General features: G+C 39.9%; 1 protein-coding gene across 2 annotated transcripts; it reads right to left on the bottom strand.

Annotated features, from left to right (window-relative positions):
* On the bottom strand, nt 1-27762 carry LOC131220880 (nucleolar complex-associated protein 3). 2 transcript variants are annotated; one of them, XM_058215751.1, is made up of 14 exons: nt 27631-27762; nt 27139-27295; nt 24791-24963; nt 23517-23731; nt 21625-21833; nt 20006-20108; nt 10870-11033; nt 9031-9169; nt 7627-7803; nt 7101-7237; nt 5841-6164; nt 5247-5386; nt 3826-3923; nt 1-760 (listed from the first exon to the last, which is right to left on the bottom strand). In XM_058215751.1, exons 2-14 carry the CDS (start codon nt 27291-27293, stop codon nt 257-259), a joined length of 2538 nt encoding a protein of 845 aa, XP_058071734.1. In that variant the 5' UTR covers nt 27294-27295; nt 27631-27762; the 3' UTR covers nt 1-256. The 2 variants fall into 2 exon arrangements, with proteins under 2 accessions (XP_058071734.1, XP_058071735.1); XM_058215752.1 differs by having other exon boundaries at nt 23517-23722.

Below are 27762 nucleotides of genomic sequence, written 5' to 3'. Positions count from 1 at the left end.
TAGCATGTTAACCTAATATTCTTTTCAAGTGTAAAGTGTTTACAACTTAAAAACTTCATAGGCATCCAAACGACCCCTAAGCCTCACTTACAAAACACCATTGGATGAGGCCTGCGAAATCTGATTTTCGACAAAAAGAAAATCCAAAACCCTAATTAAGCAGTCCTTGGCTTGCATGTCACCGCAAAAGAATCAACAGCTCAAAAAAAGAAAACACCTAAATTTGCAAAACTCGAACTAGGCATTGAAAACATCACTATACCTTCAACCCCTTCTTCATTGTCGTTGAAACTGCTTTTTTTCTCTTCTTTTGCTTCTTGTATTCCGCGTACATATTCAAGGATGCCAATGTAAGATTCAATTCTCCCCTCAACCTCTCATTTTCTGCAATATCTCTAAGCACAACGAAATGATCAGAGAACCTCTTCATCACCTCATCTTCCTCTATTAAATCCTCCACGTCTTGAATCTGGTTGTGACTCGAAACCAAAGACCTAGTTCCTCTCTTCATTTTACGATTGGAAGTGGCAAAATTGCCAGATGGGTTGAAGGATTCCCGCTCGATTGACAACTCGGTGAAAGCTTGTTTAGGAGAGGTGGTGGAGAGATAGACCTGATTATGAGAGGTGCTCATGCTCGAAATGCTTGAAGCCATGGACGACACCACCGGGTGATAATGCTTTGAGAGTAGGCTTAGTTCCCAGAGAACCGAAGCGAGTGCACCACTTAGATTCGGATCTGACGCATCGGGCTGATATTTCTGCAGATGAAATGCTTGGGTGAGAAGCATAATTCAGAAACTCCCCTAAACTGACAATATCAGACTTCACCAGGACTCCACAAAAACTCGATTTGCTCAAGACAAGATAGACCCCACTCAGAAACAAAGTGAGTCCACTCACCAGGACTTAAAAATATAACAGTTTAAAAGTATTAAATATGAGATCTTGACTCCAACCAGTTGGACTATTAAGTATCGGTCCGCCCAGCAGAAAACTTCCAACCTTTCATGTGTGTGCTACATCCAACCCATCTAATAGGTTGGCCCCATCATGAGGACTGCCTGGTGCAAAAATCTGCCAGATCAACTCATCGAGTGAACCACATTTGTGTTTGGCTATTTATCAATGGCTATACGTTGTTTTCATGGCCTGGCCCACCAGATGAGTAGATAGCGCTGAATGTTGAATTAGGTTATCATCAGGTGGGGGGAGGCGGGTTGGATGGGTTGGATTTCACATGCACGCAACTGGTTGGAACTTGGAAGCAATTTTGTCAAAATTGTTATCGTATCGCAAATCATAATAGGGGTTGAATTGTATCGAATCGCAAACCATACTGTTAAATCATAAGATTTTTTATGATCTTCTTAAATATATGAAAAATATAAATAAATTAGACAAAAACTTAAAAGCTCAGCAATCATCCTTTTTCCATCAACATGCGCCAAATAAGCCATGTCATGATAGCGTTCAAGGATTCTCATCTTCAAGTCTTTCAACAAATTTTCCTTAAAACATATAAGGATCCTTTATTAATTTTTATTCTTTTTAACTTTCTTGAATGTAGAATCACGTTGGAAAGGCGGCATTTGAATTTGTAGACTGATGAAAAAAGATATTTTGATTTCTAACTATCATTCCACAATACATATAAGTCAGATCGTAACCATACATAAAAATATTCTAGATGAGTCATACATCAATTTGGTGTTTTGACCGGTTAAGAAGTAAGAAACCATTAAAAACTACGATTCAACGTTGAAGAGAATATATATCATTTAACCTCTTATAAAAAATAATAATAATAATAATTTTCCTTTTCATCAATTCAAAAACATAAAATAAAAGTCAAGTGAAGCTTAAATTAGAAGAGAACAAGAATAATTTGAATAGTAAATCATAGGATTCAAATCCCAGAATCGTAATGGCCTGTTTGTTTCAATGGATTACCACGGTAATGTAGTGTAAAACTCACATCATTACATTTTTACTGTGATTGGATGTTGCCGACTATCAAATCACTGTAATCCTTCATAATCGCACAAGACATTTCTAGGCAGAAAGATGTTTACATGGAATAGTTTTGTGGGGCCCACCATGATGTATGTGTTATATCCGCATTATCCATCCATCTTGTGTGACCATTTTATGGTATGAGACAAAAAATGAGGTAGATCCAAAGCAGAAATGGACCACACCACAACTAGCCGTGGGGATTGAACGCCTGCCATTGAAAACTTTTTGGGGTCCACAGAAATGTTGGATCAAGCTTGTATTTGTGTTTTCCCTTCATCTAGGTTTGTTTGACCTTATGAACAAGTTGGATGGCAAATAAACACCCTGGCGGGCCATAGGAAGGTTTCAAAGGTGGGCATCATTATCCCAATGCTTTTTGTGGTGTGGCTCACGTGAGCTTTGGATCTTCCTCATTTTTTGGCGACATGCCCTAAAATGATATTATAAAATGGATAAATGGTGTGGATATAACACATTGACGAAATTACATTCAAGTGCATCTAATCAGGGGAAGTACTTTACATGTCTAGATGCGAAGCTGTGAGAGGCGTATTCTGTACGGTAGTAAAATCTGTTTACTTCCGACTACCGTGGTAATGATAATCATTACTCATTTACCATACATTACACTACTTACCATGGAACTTGCCAAAACAAACAGGCCCTAAGATTGACATAAAAAGGGATTCAATTGTGGTATTCAAATTGTTTTGCTTAAGATTCAACTCAAATCGTAAATCATAGGATTTTGACAGCAGTTACTTGGAAGTTACCCACACATGACTTCTGCACCATGTCTTCTAGTTTTTAACGACATGGAAATTGAGAAATCCTTAGCCTCTCTTTGATTAAAGGTGTGTTATCAATTTGGGAAGGAAAGGAAAGACGGGGCTGATAGTTTTCAAAAGGCAGTGTGAGTGGGATCAATTGGGAGGGGAACATATGTTAAATGAGTATAGCCATGAGCAAAACTTGGGCCCTTGGGGGCGACGGTTCCTAATGTAACGGGTGTGATGATAATGTCTTTGACTAACTTGCAATGTGTTTACAAGTTAGCTTTCTTTTTTTATATATAAAATTTTATTATCTTTCCAAAAAAATGTGGTGTGCTGTGTACAAGCTTAAGAACATTAGAGCAACCAGGCCGGATTCAGGACCGATATGGATCAGACAATGTCCTTGTGCGTCTCTAATGCGTATGAGAAAGGAGGGATATGAGCATGAATGTTAGGATAAAAGGCCATCAAGAAAGACATAAGCGGCAAACGATAGAGAGTGAGCCTCTCGTCCCTCCTCTCGCAAGGGCTGCACCTTGAGTTCAGGTCAACCTGAACCCAGTGGACCCAACCTGAGTTTGGGTCAGGTTGTCAAGATTGTCGGGTTGGGTTCGGGTTGGAAAACGCCAACCTGATTTGAATTTGGGTTGGGTTAGCTTGAGTGGGTTCAGTATGGTCAGTTTGGATCAGGTTGGGTCAAGTATAGAGGACTTCAGATTGGTTTCGGATTGGGCACCTCGGGATGGAATTCAGGCTGGGCCAGGTTGCAAGTTGGATCCTCATTGAGGTGGTTGGGCTCAGGTTTACCCTCAACCCCAACCCAACCAGCCCAAGTTGCAACCCTACCTCTCATAAGCCTGTCGGCCAACTAATTGGCTGACTTCAGCAATGAAGAGCATCCGGTTTTATTCACTTTTGGTTATTCCTCTTTTAGCATTGACTTCAAGCACTACTTCACTTTCACCATTGATGAATCTTCTAAGATTTCTTTTAATGTGTTAAACTTGACCAAATGTTATTTTCAATCTTACCGCAACTGAACCTGAAAGCGATCCACCGCCATCATCATTTTCTAACAGATTGCGGCACTTGATATTCTTCTGGAGTAGATGCTTCACTGTGACCAGGCCTGCAAAAAATTCAGCAAAAATTATTATCCACTCGAGTCCAAGGACTTGAAACATATCTAATTCCTACAAAATCGCCACTTACAAAATGGCATTTCTATGAGAGGAAATACACAATGTCCAATCGAGTATTTACTCAATCATGCATGGTACCATCCTTCTAGCAATCCAAATTGTTCATATGGCGACCCCATGGTGAACAGGAGACAACCCTAAAATCTCCCCCATCATTATCTGCGGACCACTGGATTTCATGATCCATTATACAGCCACCAATCATATGCCTAAGATCACCTGATAGGGAAAATATCTGACAACAGCCCATCACATGGTATACAGGAGACAACCCAAAAATCTCCCTCAAAATTATGTGGACCATTGAATGTCATGGTCCATTTGGGAGCCACCAATCATATGGCCAACATCATCTGATAAAGGAAATATCTGAGCATGCCCCAACCCATGCTGAATGGGAGACAACCTAAAAATCTCACACATTATATATGGACCCATTGGATGTCATGGTCCATTATAGAGCAACCAATCGTATGGCTACGATCATCAGACGGGGGAAATATTTGAGCATGGCCCATCCCATGATGGCCCTACCAGCTAAACAGATAAGAATATCAAAAGTGTGCCCTGAATGTAGCGTTGCAAGGTCTTCCAAGAGAACCAGTTGTTTCCACCAGGCATCATGATTGTAATTGTTCTCACAAGCTTCGCTAAGCATACACATGTGCAATAAAGCTCGTGTACACATCACGCATATGCCAGCATGGCACAACAGGTCCAAGATCTAATCCATCCATCAGAACAGCACCACTATATCAGGTTGATGCACTGGTCAGGTGAGCCACAGTTTGCAAAACAAAAGTACAGCTCTGAAAAACTTAACTGACGTTTTCTAACCCATCTGCCTGCTCCCAATATTGGAGTCCACATGCTGATTGGCCCCCCCTCTTCTTCTTCCTTTTTTTTTTTTTTTTGTGGGAGAGAGAGAGAGAGAGAGAGAGAGAGAGAGAGAGAGAGAGAGAGAGAGCATGTACAATGCCGATCCAACCTGATGGATGGATTAGATCTCTCACACATGTGTGGCCTGTACATGAGCTTTATTGCACACACATGTGCACTTAGCAAAGCTCTTGTATTCACATCACAAAATCTGGAATCAATTCTACATTTAAGCCTTTAAAAGTAAGCTTCCATCATTCAGAGACACCTTCCAAAAAAAGAAAAAAAAAAAAGGAAAGAAGAAAAAAGATAACTCTCCTACAGAAAATAAATATATGATCGAAGGGGCAAGAAAAATAAGATCAGATTACCTGTCATAGCCTCTGCAGAACAAAAGCACAAGGCAAAGGTAGCAAGACGCTTAATGAAAGCCGCAGCCCTTTGCATGTCATGTTGTCTACCCTCACACAACATCGTCTTTAGAGCTTCGGCTAATACTTCACCCTGACCTCTGCAAAGATGCGTCTTTTCACTATTATTTAATTCTTAAATATGCAAATGTGCATTTTAGCATCTCCTGAAGTATCATTGAAAAATTCCACCATTTTCCCTATGTTTCTTTGAGTCAGCATTACATGCATTTAGACCCCCATTAAAGAGGAACTTATTATTTCCTTAAGTCAGCATTACATGCATTTAGACACCCATTAAAGAGAAACTTATAATGTATGCATCTTTTTTGCAATTATTCGATTCCAAAATGTGCAATGTGTATTTTAGCATCTCCTGAAATTTCATTGAGAAATTCCACCATTTCTGGGTATCAACGATAATATCGGCAATATCGATACATGTTTTTGTATCCCCAACCAGCGATACATTTAAGGATACCGACACTATGAACACTGAGTACATCTAACATATTAACATAGCACAGATATTTCAAGACAGTAATTTAGCCAAACCTGTCAGGCCTGTACTCAAGCAACAGATTGTAAAGCTGAATAAAGAAATCTTGTAGATCAACATTCAATGCATCGAGATTGTTCCGCATCACTTTAAATGCAACTATGCAGCACTGGAGACGTTCAGAAACAGTTAAATGATTTTCAGGCGAAAGAGTGTCGCAGCTCGCATCGCCACCAGCAAGCCTCTTGAGGGAGTTCATAAGATCGCCCATAAAATCTAAATCGATGAGGTGCGAGAACTTCCCCAACCCATTCAAGCAAGGAGTGAGCAGTGGGTGTTGCCCAGATCCACCAGATTCAGAAACTGTATTGACCTTAGACCTGAAAGTGAAGAAGTAAAAAACATCTACTTAGCTTGTACCAAAATCTTAGAACAAAGATTTAATGAAATGTTGGGATCTTATATTGTACAGTTCAAACACAACTTAAAGTGCATAAAGGTAAACTACCTAACTTTCTTCTTCTTCCTTTTTTGGAGAGAGAGAGAGAGAGAGAGAGAGAGAGAGAGAGAGAGAGAGAGTAGAAAAATGCCGAACTGCATCACTACACTTCTTATGGAAATTGGAAATATCCAGAAAAGTTCATGCCAGGCAATAATTAAGATTTCAAAGATTGTACATAAACATTGAGTGAACGGTTAGCATTCTATTCAAAGCTGTACAAAGTGAATTAATACATGTGTTTGAATATTTTAGTCGTCAAGTTATTCACCCACTGAAACTGCAACTGTCAATTGATTAAAGAAAAAGGAATGCAGCTCTCTTGAATGTAATTCGCGAAGACTACGACCCTAAATGGGGGAACGCGAGGGCCAACCCTAGGAAGTGATGGGGTCCTGTGGCCCCCATTTCAGCAGCCAATGGGGGTGCTTTAGTCATATTGGGATCCCATTTGGAACCACTGATAAACAGCTCATCAATGATTAATTGCTTGTACATCTCAGATTAATTCACAGGCTGAGAATAGGTACAGAAAACGAAAACAAAAGGTCAGCAAACTCTCAAAAACAGTGCTTTTCAGACCATGCACTATGGCTTTTCCTTTCAAGTGATCAACCAGCTCAGAAACCGGCAACCAACCTTTACTCAAAGACAAACGGTTAAGTTAGACAGTAAAACTTTAGCAAGGCAAGGAGCTTCATTTATCATTCACCAAGCTAAGTGCAATATAACAGAGTAATGATTCCAAATTGACCATATGTATTAATGGGGAAAAAAAAAAAAGCCTTGATGTATTTTTTCCAATTTGAAATCACACCTGGCAGCAGCCGGCTCCATCGTGTGCTTCAAAATACGGAAATATGTCTGAAATACAAAAGAAAGTGTTTCTGATTGCATCCTTCTTTTTTCCTCTGGATCGAGAGCGAAGGAAGCAGCCATAAACTCTGCATTGACCTGTACAACACACGTGCTTATGAAAGCGAGTGACATTGAGAACTGGAAGGTCGATATTGTTAAAGTCCCTCAATATACATTGACACACCATCCTCTAATGGCTCGAGCTTTTAGAGCAACTGGTTATTTGACATGGTATCAGAGCGGAAGGTCTTGTGTTCGAATCCCGGGAGCAGGAAATATGCATCCCTAATACATTCTCCCACCGGGGGCGTTTACGGTGTGAGTTGTGAGTGTCCCTCCACCCTTGCCCAGTATGTTCCCGTGCAGAGTTCCACCCCGCACGTGCGGGGGAGTGTTAAAGTCCCTCAATACACATTGATACACCATCCTCTAACAGCTCGAGCCTTTAGATCAAGTGGCTTGACATGGTATGACAAATATAATACCTCTTCTCTTGTTTTCGACTGCAGTTCCTGCTTATTCTTCTTTCTATCACCATTTTGTAATTGTTTTGACTCCTTGTCATTTTTCCTTCTCTTTTTATTGTTGTGTTTGACTTTTTCCTCCTCCTTCAACGATGAATGCTTCCCGAGATCCTCATCGAATGACAAAGACAAGAAAACCTGAGAATAATAACCATGCGATGAGAAAAGGCAAGTACCAAAGGAAGTGAATGCATCAGATCTATTTGAAATTCCCATTGCAGACACACTAAGAGATACGTTCTCTTTTTGGTAGAGAGGGTAATTGATACATATGTTCGTGTACCATATCCATGCAAGTTACACAATATATTTCCAGAGTCATTTGCCCTCTTATTGATGTATTTCTGCATTTTCATTATGCCCTCTTATTAATGTATTTCAGTTCACGTGACAAATGACTAGAGCCAAGAAAGTCACTCTTATACGGAATGACTCCCAATAAGACAAAGCAGCAAATCCCTTTGTAGGAAGAGCCTGCAACCATAAGACCTAGTATCTCCTCCTCCCCATTGTCATCTTTTGACCTTTAGACACTTAGATACTTCAAATCCCCAAGAGTTCCCATGTCTAATATAACAGTCATCGGTATGGTATAGGATTAGGATCTCAGGAGATATGGCTCAGCAATTCCCATACATTTCCCATAACTTTTTTATAGGCTCCATTTTATATAACTTGTGATATACATACTAAACTATTTAAGCATATGACCATGTCCTCACACACTGAGATGTGCGGATCAAGCAAATCCAACAACCCTTTTAAAGGCCCGTCCCTCCCTCCCTCCCAAGCTGCTTATATTTTCAAATAGTGAGCTTCGAATTGTCAAATAATCTTATCTTATTTAAGTCAATTCCTTTTCCATCTCATTACTTCAATACATTTGTTCCATACGCTAATGGCACGAGATAACGTAAACATGACACTGATCATATTCATATGATACAAACTATCCGATCAATAACACGAAAAATGGACACCCAAGATTGAGCAGAGAAAAAATAGGTCCAACCATCACCTTGAAACATATATCCAATAGGCGCCCCATCATTGATTGCTTATGATTCCAAGGAAGAACTTTGGTCTGATGATGCTAACCATCAGATATATTGCTAGTAAAAAGGTTGGTGAGAACAAAATGACCAAAATTCAAAGGGTCGGAATCATCCGGTGTGAATGCCCGTGGTAAGACTATCCCAGGCCTAAGCTGGCATTGGGTATCAGGAGAGATACAAACCAGCCGTGATATACATGACTCTCACAGGACAGTAGTAGATGACACGAGCAACAAGCCACGGGAATGACAAAAGAACACAACAGTTGACTCGTAAAAAGTTTTAAGAAAAAAACAATAATAATACATACCTCAATACAGTCAGGATGAAGCTGGCAATCATGAATCTTCACATGGTCTGCAATTAATTGAACAGCCTCGATAGTTGCTTCACCACCATGCTTACCCTCGTTCGTGAAAAGTGATTTCACAGATGAACAACATAGTTTCCTATATGAATTGGAAATACCTCAGCAACCTTAAAAGAATTACTTGACACAAGCAAAAAGCCAGTCCATAAGCCATGCATACACAATTAAACACATCAATGAAATTTTAAAAAGACATATGGATACAATTTTCCACAAAAATAAAAATAAAAAACAGCATATTTACTTATTCTCATTGCCCTCCTATTAATAAAATATAGTTTTATTTTATTCCATTGCAGCTTCACTACATTGAGATCCCAACCTCAAAAACTGCATCCCAATTCAGCAAAGGCTTGCCTTGGGGCTCATGACATTTAACCTTAACTGCAAAGGGGATAGAATAGAAGGGGTTCTAAACGTAAGAGGAAAAGTTTATTCCCAAGGAATTTCTGAAACAAAATCAAAACTGCTGCTTTTTAGTAGAAACTGTGAAAAAATGGGAGCTTCCACTAGAAAATAGGCTCCTCGCTTTCCAAACCACACTCCTTGCTGGGCTGGATGTCTTCACACCTCCAAGGAAGAGAAATTGGCAACCACTCATGGGTCATGGCCGCTCCCCCTTTTAATCTTTTGCTTGTTGTTGAGGAGCTTTTCCATGCCTACAAAGCAAGTAGGTTTTTTTTTATGACAACAAGGTGTCCCCGCCCCTTCTTAAGGCGGGACTAATCCCTGCTTGCTAGTCAATACCAGCAGCAACTAATTTTTTTTCACATCCACACGGCAAGGAACTTCAATTCCTACGTTTGAGATGGATCTACATTTTCATAACTTGGGTGAAAGACTATAATGCATAGTTTCATTTACAACGTGATGTTCGTGCAAAGAGGTTAACATCTTTACAAAAATATCCTTGCAATGAAAAGGAATTGCAAATGAGCTTTGCTAAGCACATATGCGGGTGCAATAAAGCTCATGTACACACCACACACATGTGCATCGCACATATATGCAAGATCTAATCCATCCATCAGGTTGGTCCAACCTTGTACATGCTTTCCCAAAAATTAAATCTGGTCCAACCAGAATTAGGGCCCCAATGTTGGAAACAGGTGGATGGGTTAGAAAACTTCAGCCAAGTTTTTTAGAGCCGTACATTTGTTTTTGCAAACTGTGGCCCACCTGACCAGTGGATCAACCTGATTCCTGGGGTAGGGCATGAGCATCAATATAGCAGTGCCATTATTATTGATGGATTGGATCTTGCATGGGACATTTGTAGCGTATACATGAGCTATATTGCACGCACGTGTGAGCTTAGCAAAGCTCATAGAAAATACAGCCTCACTACTTGCATAATGTGACATAAGATATAACATTTTATCTAGCTAACCATTATTATTGATGGATTGGATCTTGCATGGGACATGTGTGGCATATACATGAGCTATATTGCACACACGTGTGGGCTTAGTAAAGCTCATAGCAAATACAGCCTCACTACTTGCATAATGTGACATAAGATATAACATTTTATCTAGCTAGCCACACTGAAAGAGTATCGATAGATAATCCTGCTTTCACATTAACCATGTGCTCCCAGTATTTTAGTGTGCATGTCCAAGGCAACCAAACTCATTCTATTGCAATCAGGTAAAAATTTAGGAAAGATATAGGTCACAATTGACCCCTGCAGCAATATTTGTAATGTAGTCCCTTATCCAAGCCCAAGAAAGTTGTTAAAAAAAATGCAAAGAACAGATTGCATGGATTTAACAGTACCTTACGACATCATCTGAGGTGCCTATATTCTTGATAACACTGGCTAACAAGTTCTCCCGGAAGTTGAAATGGGGAACTGCATCAAGCAAATTGCACATACAACGAACAGCAACGTGCTGAAAAGAAGGGTGCTTTTCTAAGACTATCAGCTTCTGCAAGTATGCCTGATAATAAATTAAAGAAAAGTTAGTTAATATGATCCTGTTCACCTGCAAATTAAGAAATAACTACAATCCACTTCCACCAGAAGAGGAAATCACTAAAAGCCAACGAGATTGTTCTCGAACCAAAATGCAGGATCACTGCAACAACTGCAACAAGCACTGGCTTGTAAGTGAAATAGCATATTGTGCCTATGGTAATAAAGAGTGTTAGAATAACTCCAACTGCGATACAAACTTTAACAAAGTGGAAGTTCCAGCTATCTTGAAAAGGGTGTGTGTCAACATTCTCCTAAAAGCTCCAGTGGTGGTGGCAGGGCTATTCTAAGGATTGAAACAACAGTTTCAGCACCTGAATCAGTTGGATCTAAGTAGGTCTGTCAATATGTCGGCTCAGGGTCTATCCAAGCCCCAACTGCAAAGTATAACCTCAACCCAGGCCTGTGACAAGCCAAAATCAATGTCTGAGCCCAGCCCGAGATGTTTATTCCAGGCCTGAGCCCGAGAACATGTTGTAAAATGCAAGATCTGGGTTGTTTCATTACATGTGCCCCACAAAGCAATGTACAGGGGCCAAAAAACCAGGCCATTCAGACGCCATTGTACAGTACATTTTGGTTTTCAGTTTCTACAAGTGGGTACAAAGTTACAAATCTTCCATATGATGAGCTATATCTGCATCCAGATCATGTTTGACCCACCTGGTACATAGCCCAGATCTCACAAGTGTTCAACATGTGACATGGTTCAATGGGCTCTAGATAAAATAAAGATAGGCTCCACTCGTACAAATGGACTGATTTGGTAAGACCATATGCTGTTGATCTAGATTTTTATTTTTTTACGGCGACAGGGAGTCCCCGCCAACTTTTGAGGCGAGACTATTCCCTGTGGATGAATGCAATCACCCACCAACTACATGCATCAGGTAATCCACAAGGAGGGGCATCGAACTCGTGTCTATGGGGAACAAACCCACAACCCAAGCCGTTCACCCAAACCATGATGGATTTTGTTGATCTAGATTGTTGATATGATAGCACAATACGAAACCAGCCATTGATCTAAGGAGAAACACCACGCCAATCGTTTGGATCACCCAAGGAAATGTCCATCAACTCTGAGACCCACTAGGTCAATGGTGTGGATCACAAATCCAATGGCCCTATTTGCAGCCCTAAGAAAACTATTGGAATGTGGCAGAGAGAAAAAATAGTTACTGATGGATTTGAGTTCATCTTCTTCATGATTCTTCAGAGAAATGTAAGAGGCTCTTTTTTCACTTTTGAGAGAGAGAGAGAGAGAGAGAGAGAGAGAGAGTTGCTTGAAAGAGGGAACAGGTGGGGCTACGCACGGGAATTTTGAATTTGGTGAACCGACGATAGCCATTTCTCTCATTCGTTTATTGTTTTCCCTAGGTGAGCATTAGGAGAGCAATTGGAATAGATCCAATGGTGAAATTGAGTGTCATACACTAAGATATTGTATCGGCAATTGTACCTCTTTAATTGCATTTTCAATGTGGGGGAGAGCATAATTCAAAATCTCACCGTCCAGAGAGATGTCATTACGTGAGTGACCCTGTAGTGGTGGATATAAAACTCTTTTTTTTCTTTTTTTCTTTTTTCTTGCCAAGTAAGGAACATCCCTTCCATAGACCCGGGCATCACCCATGGAATTTTAAAGACCTCCAAATGCCGATCTAAACACCCCAAGCAAAGGAGCAGTGGATGAAAAATATAATTCACAAACTCCACATTATTCATGCATAAGAGACGGAAATTAGGAAGCAACATACCTCTCTTGCACATGTAATTAATGATGAGCACCCTATTCCTATCGATAAGCCAACCGAATGCCACTACATCTGGCGGGGCTCCATGGGACCAAATTGAGCCCATGTGAGTGCACCTTGCACTAACGTCACCCGGAAGATCATATCGAAGAAGGATTTCACAGAAAACTTCAAAGATACATCTCGAACTAGACCAGTGAGTCCTTCACACCCGGAGATAGGCAAGTTCCTTGGAGGCGAGCTAAGAGGCTCTACAACTTGACCACCTCGGCGTCATTGACGTTGCGCCTACCAGGGGGTCAAACACTACCATTGGCCAACCCAGAGAAGCATTGGGTGATCGATAAATCCAGAGGAAAGTGGAGGGTGGCAAGACTAAGGAACACCAATCATAGCCAAGGCCGATGATGGGCAGTTGAACAAGGACATGAGATACAGGAGCAGGTTTGAAATAGTAACTTCGGTAAGCATAATTATGCCTCCAAAGACATAGGCATGCTTTCCCAAAACAAGAGCTTCCTCTCCACTCTCAACAACCTTACCCACGAATGCTTAGGTGCTTTGCCAACAAAAAGAGAGAAACCAAGATACAAAGAAGGAAAAGAGCAAACTCGGCATCCGAAGACTTCAGCCATCCTAAAAACTTCCGCCTCAAACATGTGAATCCCAAGGATCTCGCTCTTAGAGATGTTGACTTTCGGCACCTCACGATTTTACGTAAGTTGTCCACCATAGACTTGACAGCTCTACAGAAGATGATTTTGTCTTCTACAAATTGGAAGTGGGAAATCCTAAAGACGACAAACCTTGAGTCCTTCAAAGTGACCCACGACCTGGCCCCTATTCGACATTCTGCTCAACGCTTCCAAGACAACCATGAACAAGAAGGCAAAATGGGGGTCCCCCTACTGAAGACCCATTGAGGCTCAAATGACGCCGAATGGGGAACCGTTTGTTAGAATGGAGCATTTTTCCAATCAAACACATGCTTGGATCTACTTCATCGAGCTCTGCAACCCAACTAGCGCAACATGTAGTCGAGAAACTTCCAATCAACATGGTCATAGGCTTTTTCCGAATCTAGCTAGCAGATAATACCTTTACTGTCAGCACAGTGGCACGAGTCAATGCACTCACGAGCCACCAGATCTGCCTGTAGAAGGAGATAGCACTCTTAAGAGGGGGATATGACCTTTGGGAGGACAAATCAAAACCTTTGAGCTCGTATCTTGGTCTTGGCGATGATTTTATAAGAGCTACTAATGAGGCTAATGGGCCTAAAGTCTTCAGCCTCTCAACTCCTTTAGATTTTGAAATAATGGCTATGAATAAATGCCCCATCTCTGTCGACAACGTGCCAAAATAAAATAGAACTCATGAGTGAAACTCAACAAATTAGCATTAACCATCTCCCAAAAGACTTAGAAGAAGGCTAAGGGGTGCTTGTTTGGCCAAAAAGCTTTATCACTTCCAAGCATCTCCACCATAGCCTTGACTTCCGCTTCTAGAACCGGCTTCTCAAAGTCAATCACTTCTTCCTTCGAGATTCTATTGAACAGCAAATTATCCAGATTTGGTTGCCTCCACTTCTCTTTCAAGAAGAGATTTGAGTAAAAGTTGATCACAGCATCACAAATCTAGGTTTTGTCTAGAAGTCTCCTACCATTCACCAACAAGGAAGAGATCCTGTTAGCTCTGGCTCAAGCACTAGCAATCCCATGGAAGAATTTGGTGTTCTTATTTCCCTCCTTGAGCCAAGTAACCCTCGCCCACTGACACCACTTGATCTCATCCACTTTCAACTTGTTTCTATAGTCAATGGCTTCTCCTTCAAAGCTCTTTCTGCATTTGAGATCTCCCCTTCCTCTTCTTTAACGTCCAACTCTTGGATATCCCGCAGGATGTTATCCATTTCCTACTCCCGAAGATCAAGCACCTCTTTCTTCCACGCCTTAAGCTTAAATTTCAGCATCTTTAACTTTTAGAAGAGCCTAAATCCAGCGAGGTCCCCAAAACATGGTCGTGCAAGCCATCCGCCTCAAGCCAAGCTAACTCGAAGCGAAGGGCTTAAGGCCCCAATTATTTTCATCTCTCCTGGAGCACCAAGCAATGGTCAAAGAACAGAGCCTCTCCAGCCACAAAAGAGACCAGAAATCAATCCAACCTTGACATGGTGGCCCTCTCATAACCATTGAATCAGGTAAAGTTGACTCCACCCATTGGCAAATCCACCAACTCATGCTTTTGGACCTTGTCAGAGAAATCACCCATGATACTCAGGCATGGACACTGCTAAGCTTCTCGTGGGAGAATCTAACTACATTAAAGTCAAGCTAGCGTCTCCTAAAGCACGATAAGTTGGGGCTTGGATTTCTTACACACATCCAACACCTAAAAGCGCTTCTACTCACAGCTGAGACCCCTCATGTTCTAGTTGATGATCTTCATTAGGGAACCAACCTAACCAAGGTATCCCGTATCGGTATCGGTTGGCGTAACGGTGTCCTCCAAAACCGATACGGATACGGGGGCGTAACGGTGATACGGGGGCGTAACGGCCCGTAACGGCGCAAAATTTTTTTTTTGTCAAAAAAATATGAAAAAATATGGATTAAATCCGGAATATTCTAAGCATTCCAAATATGCATTCATTTATAAATTGGAACATGTTTATGGTGGTGTAACGGTCCACTCTTTGGTGAGAAGTTGTATCGGACTGTCTGATGAATTTATGAACCAGATAATCTGAATTTGACTACAAAATTCATATATTTAATTTTCTAACTATCTACTATCAATGATAGATATATTAGAATGAATGTAATATGAAAATATCTTACATTTAGGTGTTTGCAATTATTTTTGAGGGCCAAAATTCATGTGTAAATAGAAAAAAATATATAAAAAAAATATAAAATGGTACCCCAAATATGTAAAATGCACATTAACATGTTCTACTATGATTAACACATCATATGACATCATTAAAACAGCAAAAGAATCATTAAAAAATGATTTTTAGAATTTTCAAAAAAAGGGCCTAAATAAATGCGTAAATAGAAAAAAATATAAAAAAATATAAAATGGCACCCCAAATATGTAAAATGCACATTAACATGTTCTACTATGATCAACACATCATATGACATCATTAAAACAGCAAAAGAATCATTAAAAAATGATTTTTCGAATTTTCAAAAAAAGGGCTGAAATAAATGCGTAAATAGAAAAAAATATAAAATGGCACCCCAAATCTGTAAAATGCACATTAACATGTTTTACTATGATTAACACATCATATGGCATCATTAAAACAGCAAAAGAATCATTAAAAAATGATTTTTCGAATTTTCAAAAAAAGGGCCAAAATAAATGCGTAAATAGAAAAAATTATAAAAAATATATAAAATGGCACCCCAAATCTATAAAATGCACATTAACATGTTCTACTATGATTAACACATCATATGATGTCATTAAAACAGCAAAAGAATCATTAAAAAATGATTTTTCGAATTTTAAAAAAAAGGGCCATAATTAATGCGTAAATAGAAAAAATATTAAAAAATTATAAAATGGCACCCCAAATCTGTAAAATGCACATTAACATGTTCTACTATGATTAACACATCAAATGGCATGATTAAAACAGCAAAACAACCATTAAAATTTGATATTTTTTCGAATTTTAAAAAAGGGCCAAAATTCATGAATAGAAAAAAATATAAAAATATATAAAATGGCACCCCAAATCTGTAAAATGCACATAACATGTTCTACTATGATTAACACATTATATGGCATGACTAAAACAACAAAATATACTAAAAAATGTATAAATACCTATTTTTGACGAATTTCTGAAAAATGGCCCACCGAGCTTTGATTCAAAAATATCTATAATATGTTTTTATCTCAAATACCTAGCTAAGGTTGGTCAAAATTAGTAGTATCGGCCGATACGGTTACAAAAAATCGTATCGGCCGATACGGCCCCGAAACGGGTAACGGTTCGCACCGTTACCGTTACGTATCAGCCGATACGGCCGATACGTAACCGATTTGGCACACCCTGAACCTAACCCCTTTGCCTCTCCTTTCACACCTAGGGATGGCCTTTGCTAAACCTCTGGAAGAAACCCCGACGACAGCTAGCTCTCTGCATCCTTTAGCAAATTTAGGGAATTTCCTCATAAGGTCTTCTTTGCTTTTGAGGAGGCACCTTTCTTCTATGAGCTTGAAGAGAGAGACATAGTCCTCGTCACAGTCGACAAAGACAACTACTATCATCCTTCCCGCATGGTTGATAGCCTCCCCAATCCACCTCTTCCCCCTAACCATCACAACCATATCTCCTCCACGCCTAGCAAAGGATGCATGAGGACAGAGCTTACCATACGATCATGACGTCACAGATAGCCGCTTGCAAAGGGAATACATCCATAGCATCTGAGAGCACCCTGGGCTCAAACTCAAGAGCATTTAGAGGCGCAACTCCACCACTAAACTCAACAGACTTCAGCTGGGAGAACCACGATTAGGGCCAAGAGGTCTCATCAAGCCACAAGCCTCTAGCTCGACTTCCAGAGAGGTTACTTGAGACAAGCAAAGGAAAAGAGGAGCTAGAAGGTGTATGAAAGCCTTCTGAGGACCCGGGGGGAAAAGGGGGAGATTCGCACTTGTTAGGACTAACCAACTCACACGTGAGTAGAAAGACACACAAGAGACCACTGGTCCAAGGACAATATAGGAGCCACATGTCAGGGTGTTTGAGGCTACAATCTCAACTACCCCTGCTAAAGTCCGAGCAGCCATGCATCGTCAGAAGCAACTTAAGAAGAGACTCCAACGGACATTGGCGTCATGTCACCCTCCCATCGAGCACCATCTTGCTCCAAACTACCATTATCTACCTTACACCTATCCCACTCCTCTTGCCATGAGCCACCCAACGAAGGAGCTGAGGGGACGCATGTCACGCCCCCACCGAGAGAGTTGACCTTCTCGCCTTGAAGTTGCAATCCCACCAACACCATGCAGTTGTCATTGACATTTTCATGGACATGTCGACCACATCACCACCACCATCGACCTGCAAGACAACCTCCGCCATCCACATGTTCCTCCCATTAACCAAGGGTGCCGCCAAGAGAGAAGGTCAGCGCAATGCCATCAATGCGTTGGCCGAGAGTCGGCCTGTCTCTCGGCCAATTGTCACTCCAACGCCTCGCGCCTGATAGGGACTAAGCCATGCGTTGCTAAGCTAGGGTCTTTGCGCCACCTAATACCTATTGCGCTATCTCCATCGCGCGCGTAGCCAAGCCCGCTACCGGAATTCCATAAGCACTAAAATAGTACACCTTCACTCCCCTCAACCGGTCCACCGCTTCTTGTAGCCGAATCAGACACTACGCCTCGCCTAACTACTCCCCACCTCCGCTAGCTAACTGATCAGCTCCCCTACCCGAATGATGCGGATAGAGACTTGAATATCTCCAACCTCCACCGGAATCTGGTCTGGTATTGTTTTTGAGTTCTTCAACATTATGCAGAGCCTAGTAGCCCTGAGGTCCTCCATCAAGCAGTAGCTAGATCAAGGGTCACAATTTCTCTGAGAGGAGCCAACCACCACCATCACCTCCTCAAACCACAACTCTAATGGCAAATCCCACAACAAGACCCAAACCAAACATCAGTGTTTCCGAACTTAAGAGCTATCAGCCCACTTGAAGATAAAGGCTATCAGCCCATCCCTGAAGACATGGCGAGAGAAGATAATCCTATCCACATTATTGGTCTATCAAAAGGAGATCCAAATCTACAACTCATTGAGAGGCCTTAAGATACTATCATCTTCTCCCATACCACAGCTATGGTCGAGCCACTTCCTCAAGTTATCAATAGAAGAACCTTACTTCAAAGAGGTGACGAGGCTCCATTGGAGGGCCTTCCATGCATTGTCGACCACCTGGGGGTGGACCTTCATCACCAAGCCAAGCAGTGACAACTCCTTCCACACCCATCTACTGTTATCCCAAGAGGATGCAGGATGACCCCCCCTTGATGGCAACTTGAGGCTCACTCTGCTGGAGGATAGGGGGATCCACCAATACAACCTCCTTGCAGGACTTCACTCCTCCATTGGTGCGCCCTTTTCAACCTTCCAACAGGTTCGAGACCTGCATCAGCTTCCTTCTTGTTCCTTCCTTTTCAAGATCTTTGTCCTGCCCTTCTTCCTTGCCTCAAGGTTAATCAATTATGGGTCAAAGTGCACCTTTTGCACACGAAGCTTTCTCCCACCGTAGTTTATTGTCATTCAACCACTCTATCACCTTAGCCAACTCCTCCGCATAGCTCACGAGAACAAAAGCAAAGCCCCAAATAATAGATGAGCCTCAAATCATGGGGATCACTACGTCCTTCACTGCTCTAAAACGGCCAAAGGCTTTGAAGAAGTCCTTGTCCATCCACTACTCCAAGAAATTATCAACATATAAGGTAGGGAGTTCTTGCAAAGGACCCACTTCCCCTTTAAGGCATCTTCCTCCTCATCAAGATTGTCCTCAGGGGAGGATCCCGTTACCCCTTTACCTTTAAGAGATATCTACTCCAAAGCAACAAACTTCTCTCCTGAAGACGAAGACCCTTTTAAGAGTTGCTTCCTCCCAATAATCTCCCTCTCTCACCTCGAGATCTTTTAGATGGGCTCTCTCCAAAGTCTTCGAACAAGTCTGTTTGGCATCGGACTATTTTAAAATCATGGAGGTGGCGATTTTCTTCTTCTTTTTCTTTCTTTTTTTATAAGTTGGCTCAAACTCAAGAACTCAGTGTTTCAACACACACTCAACAGTGGTAGTAACAATATTTCTGGAAAAAGAAGAAGAAGAAGAAGAAAGAAATCTACATGTAGATGTAAAAGCTGCCATAATCAGAGAGTTCCAATCCATACCAAAACTAACTCCACAACCAAAACCCAATAACTAAGAAACAGACTTCTTTTCTTTTTGAAGGACACAGATCTTCCATACACAACTCGAAATGTATCCTTTGGGCAACAAACCAATACCAAAATTTGAAATCTTGAGGTCCACTCGACTTCAAGATTAATTCTTTTATGTAAGACACTTTCACATGGTTATCAAAAATTTCATAAAGAATCAAGTCAAAACAAAAGAAAGACCTTGTATGACTGCAAGAGAGTTGATTCATAGTACCGCATCTTCTTTACTTCCTTAGAAACCGTCATCTCTAACTCCTTCTCAGTAGGTAACCTGATACGGTAACTGTTTCAAGCAGAAAAAGAATTGGATCAATAAAATCATACGATAACATTGCATAGTACAGTCAGGGTGTCCCGTATCCGTTATGATACGGTCGTATCAGCCGATACGTATCGGTAACGACAGTGGCCATTACGCAATACGGGGCCGTAACAGGGCACCCCCCAATTCTGTAGCCGTTACAGGGCGTAACGGTAAAAAAATGGCTATTTTTATTTTTTTTGCTTTTTAAGGTCTGTTTTTTCAATTTTTTTAACTTCTTTCTTCCAAACTCTTCCTAAATCATTCTATTGTTATTTTCGACCACTCTTAGCTTGATATCATAGATAAAAACAACTTATATTAAGGATTTTCTTGATTTGAAGCTCCGTGGGCCATTTTCCAGAAATTCCTCAAAAATAGGTATTTATATTTTTTATTCAATGTTTTGTTATTTGAATGGTAGAATATGATATTTTAATCATAATAGAAGATATTAATGTTCATTTTACAGATTGTTGTTGTCATTTTATATTTTTTTATAATTTTTTTCTATTTACGCACTATTTTCAGCCCTTTTTCTTAAATTCGAAAAATCATCTTTTATTGAATGTTTTGTTGTTTTAATGGTAGAATATGATGTGTTAATCATAGTAGAATATGTTAATGTCCATTTTACAGATTGTTGTTGTCATTTTATATTTTTTTATAATTTTTTCTATTTACGCACTATTTTCGGCCCTTTTTTTCTAAATTCGAAAAATCATTTTTTATTCAATGTTTTGTTGTTTTAATGGTAGAATATGATGTGTTAATCATAATAGAAGATATTAATGTGCATTTTACAGATTTTTGTTGTCATTTTATATTTTTTTATAATTTTTTTCTATTTACGCACTATTTTAGACCCTTTTTTTTTATTCGAAAAATCATTTTTTATTGAATGTTTTGTTGTTTTAATGGTAGAATATGATGTGTTAATTATAATAGAACATGTTAATGTCCATTTTACAGATTGTTGTTGTCATTTTATATTTTTTTATAAAATTTTTTTATTTACGCGCTATTTTTGGCCCTTTTTTAAAAAATTCGAATATATTACACATGTAAGATATTTTCATATTACATTCATTCTAATATATCTATCATTGATAGTAGATAGTTAGAAAATTAAATATATGAGTTTTGCAGTCAAATCCAGGTTGTCTGGTTCATAAATTCATCAGACAATCCGATACAACTTCTCATCAAAGAATGGACCGTTACACCACCATAAACATGTTCCAATTTGTAAATGAATGCATATTTGGAATGCTTAGAATATTCCGCATTTAATCCAGATTTTTTCATATTTTTTTAGCAAAAGAAAAAAATGCACCGTTACAAGCCATTACGCCCCCGTATCGCCGTTACACCCCCGTATCCATATCGGTATCGGACGGCACTATTACGCCAACCAATACCGATACGGGATACCTTAAGTGCAGTACAAGTAAGCATCATCCAAATTGACAGAATACAGCATGAAAGAAGAGAATACCCAGGAATGATGTCTTTGAAAATGGCTAACAGCGACAGGAGCCCAAGTTTGACTATATTCTGATCTTCATCTTTACAGATCTGCAAAAGGTCTTTCAGGAATTTGATATTTGACTCTGGATCTGCCAGCAGGGCCATTCCAATCTCTGCCAGCTTACTCTTCTTTTTTAGAAACACTTCTTCGGCTGAAAGATCTTCTTTCACTTCTGCCTGAAACATAGAACACCACACTCAAAATACTCACTGAGACTGCTAAAAACACATAACAGTACCAAAATAAATAAAGCGAAAGAGTATAAAAGGATTTGGTCCACGAAATTGAATAGTATATTTTCTACGTCTTCATTCAGGAGGTTATTGACAAGTCCAATCCAGATGGAGACTCACTGGACGTCTGTGGTATGGGGCAGGAATGCCCCGATGAAAGTCAATGCTTTGGTGTGGTTCATCTGCCTCAACAAGGTCCTAACAGTGGATCTTGTTCATAGAGGTCTCACAGTCCCTAACAAGTGTGTTATGTGTAAGGAGTCGGCGAAGCTGTGGCGTGTCTATTCAGTCACAATCAGTTTCTTGCAAGATATGGGATGTCAGAATGGTCAATGTCGGGATTCAATGGATGATGCCTAACGAAGGGAAAGATTTGGTGGCATGCTGGAAATTAGCTCCCAGAGGCCTGGCAGGTAAGGCGGTCTGGGTCTTGATGTTGAAAGCAATGATGTGGTGCCTTTTTTGGGGTGAAAAAAAAAATGCCAGGAAATTTCAAGGCTCCGAAAAATCTGCTGCTTCAGTGTTTGACTTGATCATTTCTATGAGGGTAAATTGTAGCAGTCATAGTAAAGCTATGGAAAAGACCCCTGCAGGTTCATTGCATTCAAATTGGGGAGAGGTTATCAGTTCGAGCTGACCTCCAAACAGAAGTCCAGAGGTTTGCAAGGCCCCTTGTGTGGGTACAATTAAAGTGAACCTTGATGGTTGCTCCCTTGGGAACCTGGGGCCTACTGGGGTGGGAAGTTCCTTCAAAAAGACCAAAGGAGATGTATGGCTGGAGTTATTGAGGCCGACAGGCTATGGGGCTTCATTCTTCACAGAAGGTATGGCTCTTCTTCATGGCTTAAGAATGGCGAAGCAGCGAGGTTTGCTGCCATTAATTGCTGGGTGGGAGATTCCAAAAATGTAATTAAATCAAATAGGATAAGGAGGAACATGCTCCATGGAGTTGGCCAACATTCTTGAAGAAATTCACAACATCGCCGCTAAGTTGAGAGTTGAATTCTCACATGTCCATCATTCCAAAAATGATAAGGCAGACCTGGGCAAGGAGGGAGGTTACCTGGAGTGTTTTAGATCTCAAATGGTGGATAGGAGAGGCCTTGCCATGGATGGGCTTCCATATGCCCAATAATGTTTTGGCCTGTAGTCATTTGTGCATGGTCCCTGTGTAGTATTTGCCCCAGTTGCCATGCCTTGTATTTTCTTTTTCCTTTTAAATATAATAATAATAATGGAGTACATTTCAAGAATCATCATTCTCCCCACTACCACTCCGTAGCGGAGCTGTTTAAGATGCCCCCTTCCAAATCAGAGGTCCTAGTCTCAAGTCCCACTTTATGTAAGGAAAAAGCCAAATTGACCCACCAAAATTTTTATAGGAACTACAACCCCCAGGTAGAATATACATCGCCATTTCACCATAGGCACAACCATTCTTTCAGCAGAAGGCTAATTAATGGGAGAACCAATAATAAAGCTCAAATGGGAAGGCGTACCAACACCAAAATTGCATTGTTCTTCTAACAGTACTAACAACAAAAACGGCATTGTCAAAAACTAATATAACAATACCAATCTAAACTGTAAGGATTACTAAGGAAAGCTTGATGGGAGGAATTGTACCAGCACTTCAGATTGCAAATTTTCCTGCACAGTATCTTTCTCATCTTCCTCATCTTTCTCCTTTCCCTTTGCTTGCTTCTTTGCCTCCTTTTTAACTTTCTTCAGTTTTTTCCTCCGCTCTGCTTTTGTGAGCCTTACTGTAAATTTATCCTTGTCATCAACTGCAGCTTCATCTTCCTTTGGTACATTTTCAGACTCCTTAGAGACTGCAATTGCTATTACACATCAGTTAAACAGTTCCATTAAGCAGATCTCAAAAGTGCATTGATGTTCTAAAGGGCTGCTAGATTACATGATACAGCAGGATCACAGTGGATTACAACTGATTATAGCGGAGAATATCAAAATTCATCTATGTAGCTTTGACACGGATCCGTGCCAATGTCCCAAATCAGACAAACATGGAAACAGAAATCCTGGTACATTGTTCGTCCATATGGTTATATGATAAAACATTTATTATACAAATGCTAGTTCATGAAAGCATATAAAAGTGCAGGCCATCTTATGGGGTTTATGGCAGGAAAGGAATAATAAAACTATAAAGAAGGCGGTGTCAATATTGTAGATAATCAGGAAAAGATTACATGACTCTCAACCCAAGGATATGCATGCTTGCTTGGGTTGTTGATTGTTACAAGATCGATAGTCAATCTGATGGGGTCCACCATGGACAGACCATGCCAAAGAATCTCCTCAATGTTGACAATTCTAGTTCTTAGATTGGCATCTTGAAAATACACCATTAAGAAATGCAATACAGCAAAGGTAAACGTTCAACCGAAAAAAAAAGGCCAGAGATCGGGTGGCCATGACCTTCCAATAAGGGAAATTTCTAGGCCATGGTCCACTCAAGGTGCAATCCAGCAGATAAACATTTTGATGGGCCCAACCTTAATCAGTACAAAGAAAAAGAGATGATAGTATGGATTTTTTTTTTTTTAAAGATATAGTATGCATATTGTCCGGTCAAGGATCAATAATATCTCACTGTATAGAACATCAGTATTGGAAAGGGCTTTAGAGTTGAGTATCTCAATGGTAACTGGAAATTGGTAGCTAAGGGTGGTCTATGGGAACAAATAAAGAGTAGGACCGAAGTGAAAAGAACCACCAAAAGCTTAACAAGAAGGGAGTTCGACTTGTAATGCAAGATGGTCTGGATAGTGTTTAGAAATGACAAAAGCAAAATAGAAGTAGTGGTCTTGTTACCAGCAGAGATTAAAGACTGGCATATAGCAATATAAGGAATAAAGAAACAAAATAATCAGTACCTGTTCTGTAATACAGTTTTCCATCTAATGTCTTCACAGGAAGGGCATCGACAGGATCAACTTGAAGCCCTTTTTCATCCTCAATCTGTTTCTGTAACGCCATCTTTTTGTTCCGTTTCTCATACAAAGACTCCAAAGCATCTTCTTTCTGATCAGCGACGCGAACCACGTGCCTTTCAACATACAAGTAAAATATAAAATTAACTAAGGGAAGAAATGCAGGTCTATTACAGGATGGCATCCTTCATGGATCCAACCACCCATGATGGCAACTACTCGTACAGCAAGCCCCACAGTGGATGGCCCTAAATGCAGAGATCCCATTGATCAGAGAATCCGATGCACCACACCATGGCTGCAAACAAATGATTAATATAGGAAGGCCAACACTTCACAGCTACAAGCAGAAGTACATTGAATGGTCGATGGCACCATTTCTTTGATGTACCTCTGCAAAGCAAACTGCACAAGACAGACCCACAAGATGAACAACTCCAATCCAAGGTGTTCCATATCCATTACGATACGCCCGTAAAGGCTGATACGTATAGGTAACGGCCATGAGTGATCGTTACGCGATACGAGGGTGAAACGGGGCAGTTGGTTTTTTAGGACCGTATTGGCCGTTACGGGGCATAACAACCGTTACTCCCGTAACGGTCGAAAAATGACCACTTTTTTTCTATTTAAATTAAATTTTCTTCTCATTTTTTCACTTTTCTTATTCCAAAAACTCTCCTAGGTCATTTTACAATAGATTTCGACCACTCTTACAATAGTTTTTAACATTAAAACCATAGATTGAAGTGATTTAAACAAATAAAAGCTCCAATGGCCTTTTTTTAATCCAAAAAGTATTATCTATCCTTTTCCTGATTTCTAGTTCTAGTGCTTGATTGTGATGTGTAAACATTAGAGACATAATCATGTTCACAAATTCACTAGACAGCCCGATACAACACTCTCACCAAATAGGAGACTGTTACACTACCATAAACATGTTCAAAACAAAAAATGAATATACATTTGGAATATTTACATTATTCTAGATTTTCTATATATTTTTTTCAGAATTTTTTGGGCAAAAGAAAATTTTCAACCATTATGGAGGTCATAACAGTCGTTACGCCCCCATATCGGCTGTTACGGCCGATACCCATATCGGTAATGGTGGTGACCATTACCAATACAAAATACCTTGCTCCAATCATTTACATAAGTAGACGACCATAGACTCAATTCAAATAGACCCACACACAACTCAATTGTAGTTTAAATATTTAAAATTTAAAATAATTAAAATATATTAAATAGTAAATTTAATCAAAAATATCTTTTTTTTCATGGCATTAACAAAAAATTTTAATTAACCGTTTAAAAAAAAGTTCATAAATGTAGTTCATATATTTCAGTTCCAGAGCCCGTGATTAGTTTTCATGTCTGCTTTGATGAAATTGAATGATGATCATTATCATCATCATAACAATCTCTACTACATGTAATGCAAGGTATTCAAAAATGGTTGCATAACAAGCCGTTATGTAATGATAATAGTGGGAACCGTTACGCATTACGGTAAGGAGGCGTAAAATAAAAAAGCGCCAGTAACGGCCATTACAACCCATATTGTATTGGTAACAGCAGTGACCATTACAGCCACCATTACCATCATTGAATACCTTGATATAGCATGAGTAATGAAGGACAGTTTTACCCACACAATTAGTCCTTGTAGAGTCTTGAACTGTGGGTTTTAAAAGGACATTGGAAGGAATTTCGAATGTAGGCGAGGGCATTTAAGTAATTTTCATAACTTCACATGCTCATCAACCAACAGTTTAGATTTCATCCACACCCCAAGAACGAGCAGTGTTGGGTACTCATTGCATTTTTTTTATATGAGATTTGGTGTTCACACACATTGTGACCAATAACACCATGATTTTGAAAATTCGTGATTTTTTTCAGAAAAACGATATTATCAAGACAATATCACGAGATTTTCAAAATCTTAATGTTTATTATTTTTTGAGATTTTATCACGAAACTATCGCAATTTTAACAAAAAAAATATTTAAATGTTTATATTAGTTCTTTTTTACACACGCTTTAAATTTATAAGTTATTTATTATTAACTTATAATCAAAATTTTAATATTTTTACTTTCAGTGAGATTTTCCTGACAATGTTGTGATAAGAAGGTCAAACTCTGAAAATATCCTGAGAAATTACTGCGGTGAGAAATTGCAGATTTTCATGATGTGCAGACGCTTCTGTTTTATTTCAATTGCCAAAATGAAAAAAGGGGGTGTATGAAAAATCAATCTGGGGGTATAGTGAAACCAACCTTGTAATGGAATTCGTGTCGAGATTGGTGAGAAAGCCGGCATAGTCCCGATTTGCCTTGACGAAATCAAGGTCCTCGTCGGAGACTACAATCTCCTCATCTGCGATCTCCGGAGGAAGCTGTGGCGGAAGGATTACCTTCTTCTTCTTTCCCATTCCTACAAATTCCAAACAATGGATGCATATAAGTTCTGTAAATGGGAAGTCACTTCCAGGTGGTGTTTGTGGGACTGGGGTGAGAAGTCACTTCCCTGTAACTTCTGTAAAATGTAAGAAAGTTATAGGAGACTTTCTTACAGTTTGTGTTTGGGGGAGAAATGTTACAGATAACAAAGTCTCAACCTGTAACTTTCTATCAGGTAAGATTGCAAGAAATGAAACAGAGGAATTAGGTGTTTTTCAAGTCACAGGTTACTTTGTTACAGGCAACGGCTATCCATTTCCAAATTGGGAGAGGGAGGTGGAAACGCAGCTGCATTGAAAGTGCACCTACCTGCTCTGACCCAACGTCTCCTTCAAACTCTCTCAGCGCCTCCTTCCCTCTCCCTCTCTCAGCGCCTCCTTCCCTCTCTCTGCTCTGGCAAGGTAAGCCCTGGCCCTAATTCGTTTTTCTTTTTTATTTTTT

This window comes from Magnolia sinica, chromosome 12, assembly GCF_029962835.1.
Source record: "Magnolia sinica isolate HGM2019 chromosome 12, MsV1, whole genome shotgun sequence".
In the NCBI taxonomy this organism is placed as follows: domain Eukaryota; kingdom Viridiplantae; phylum Streptophyta; class Magnoliopsida; order Magnoliales; family Magnoliaceae; genus Magnolia; species Magnolia sinica.
The sequence above is the reverse complement of the archived record's forward strand: the minus strand, read 5'-3'. Positions and strand labels throughout refer to the sequence as shown.

Bases quoted from the DNA above. Each gene is read 5' to 3' on its own strand.
- LOC131220880 (XM_058215751.1), bottom strand. From the start codon at position 27,293: ATGGGAAAGAAGAAGAAGGTAATCCTTCCGCCACAGCTTCCTCCGGAG. The intron at 20,109-21,624 runs GTATTCTCTTCT...TGCTTGAAACAG, and splicing joins TTCAAAGACATCATTCCTGG to TTACCGTATCAGGTTACCTA. The intron at 11,034-20,005 runs GTCTTTCTTTTG...ATTTATTATCAG, and splicing joins CTCTCTTGCAGTCATACAAG to GCATACTTGCAGAAGCTGAT.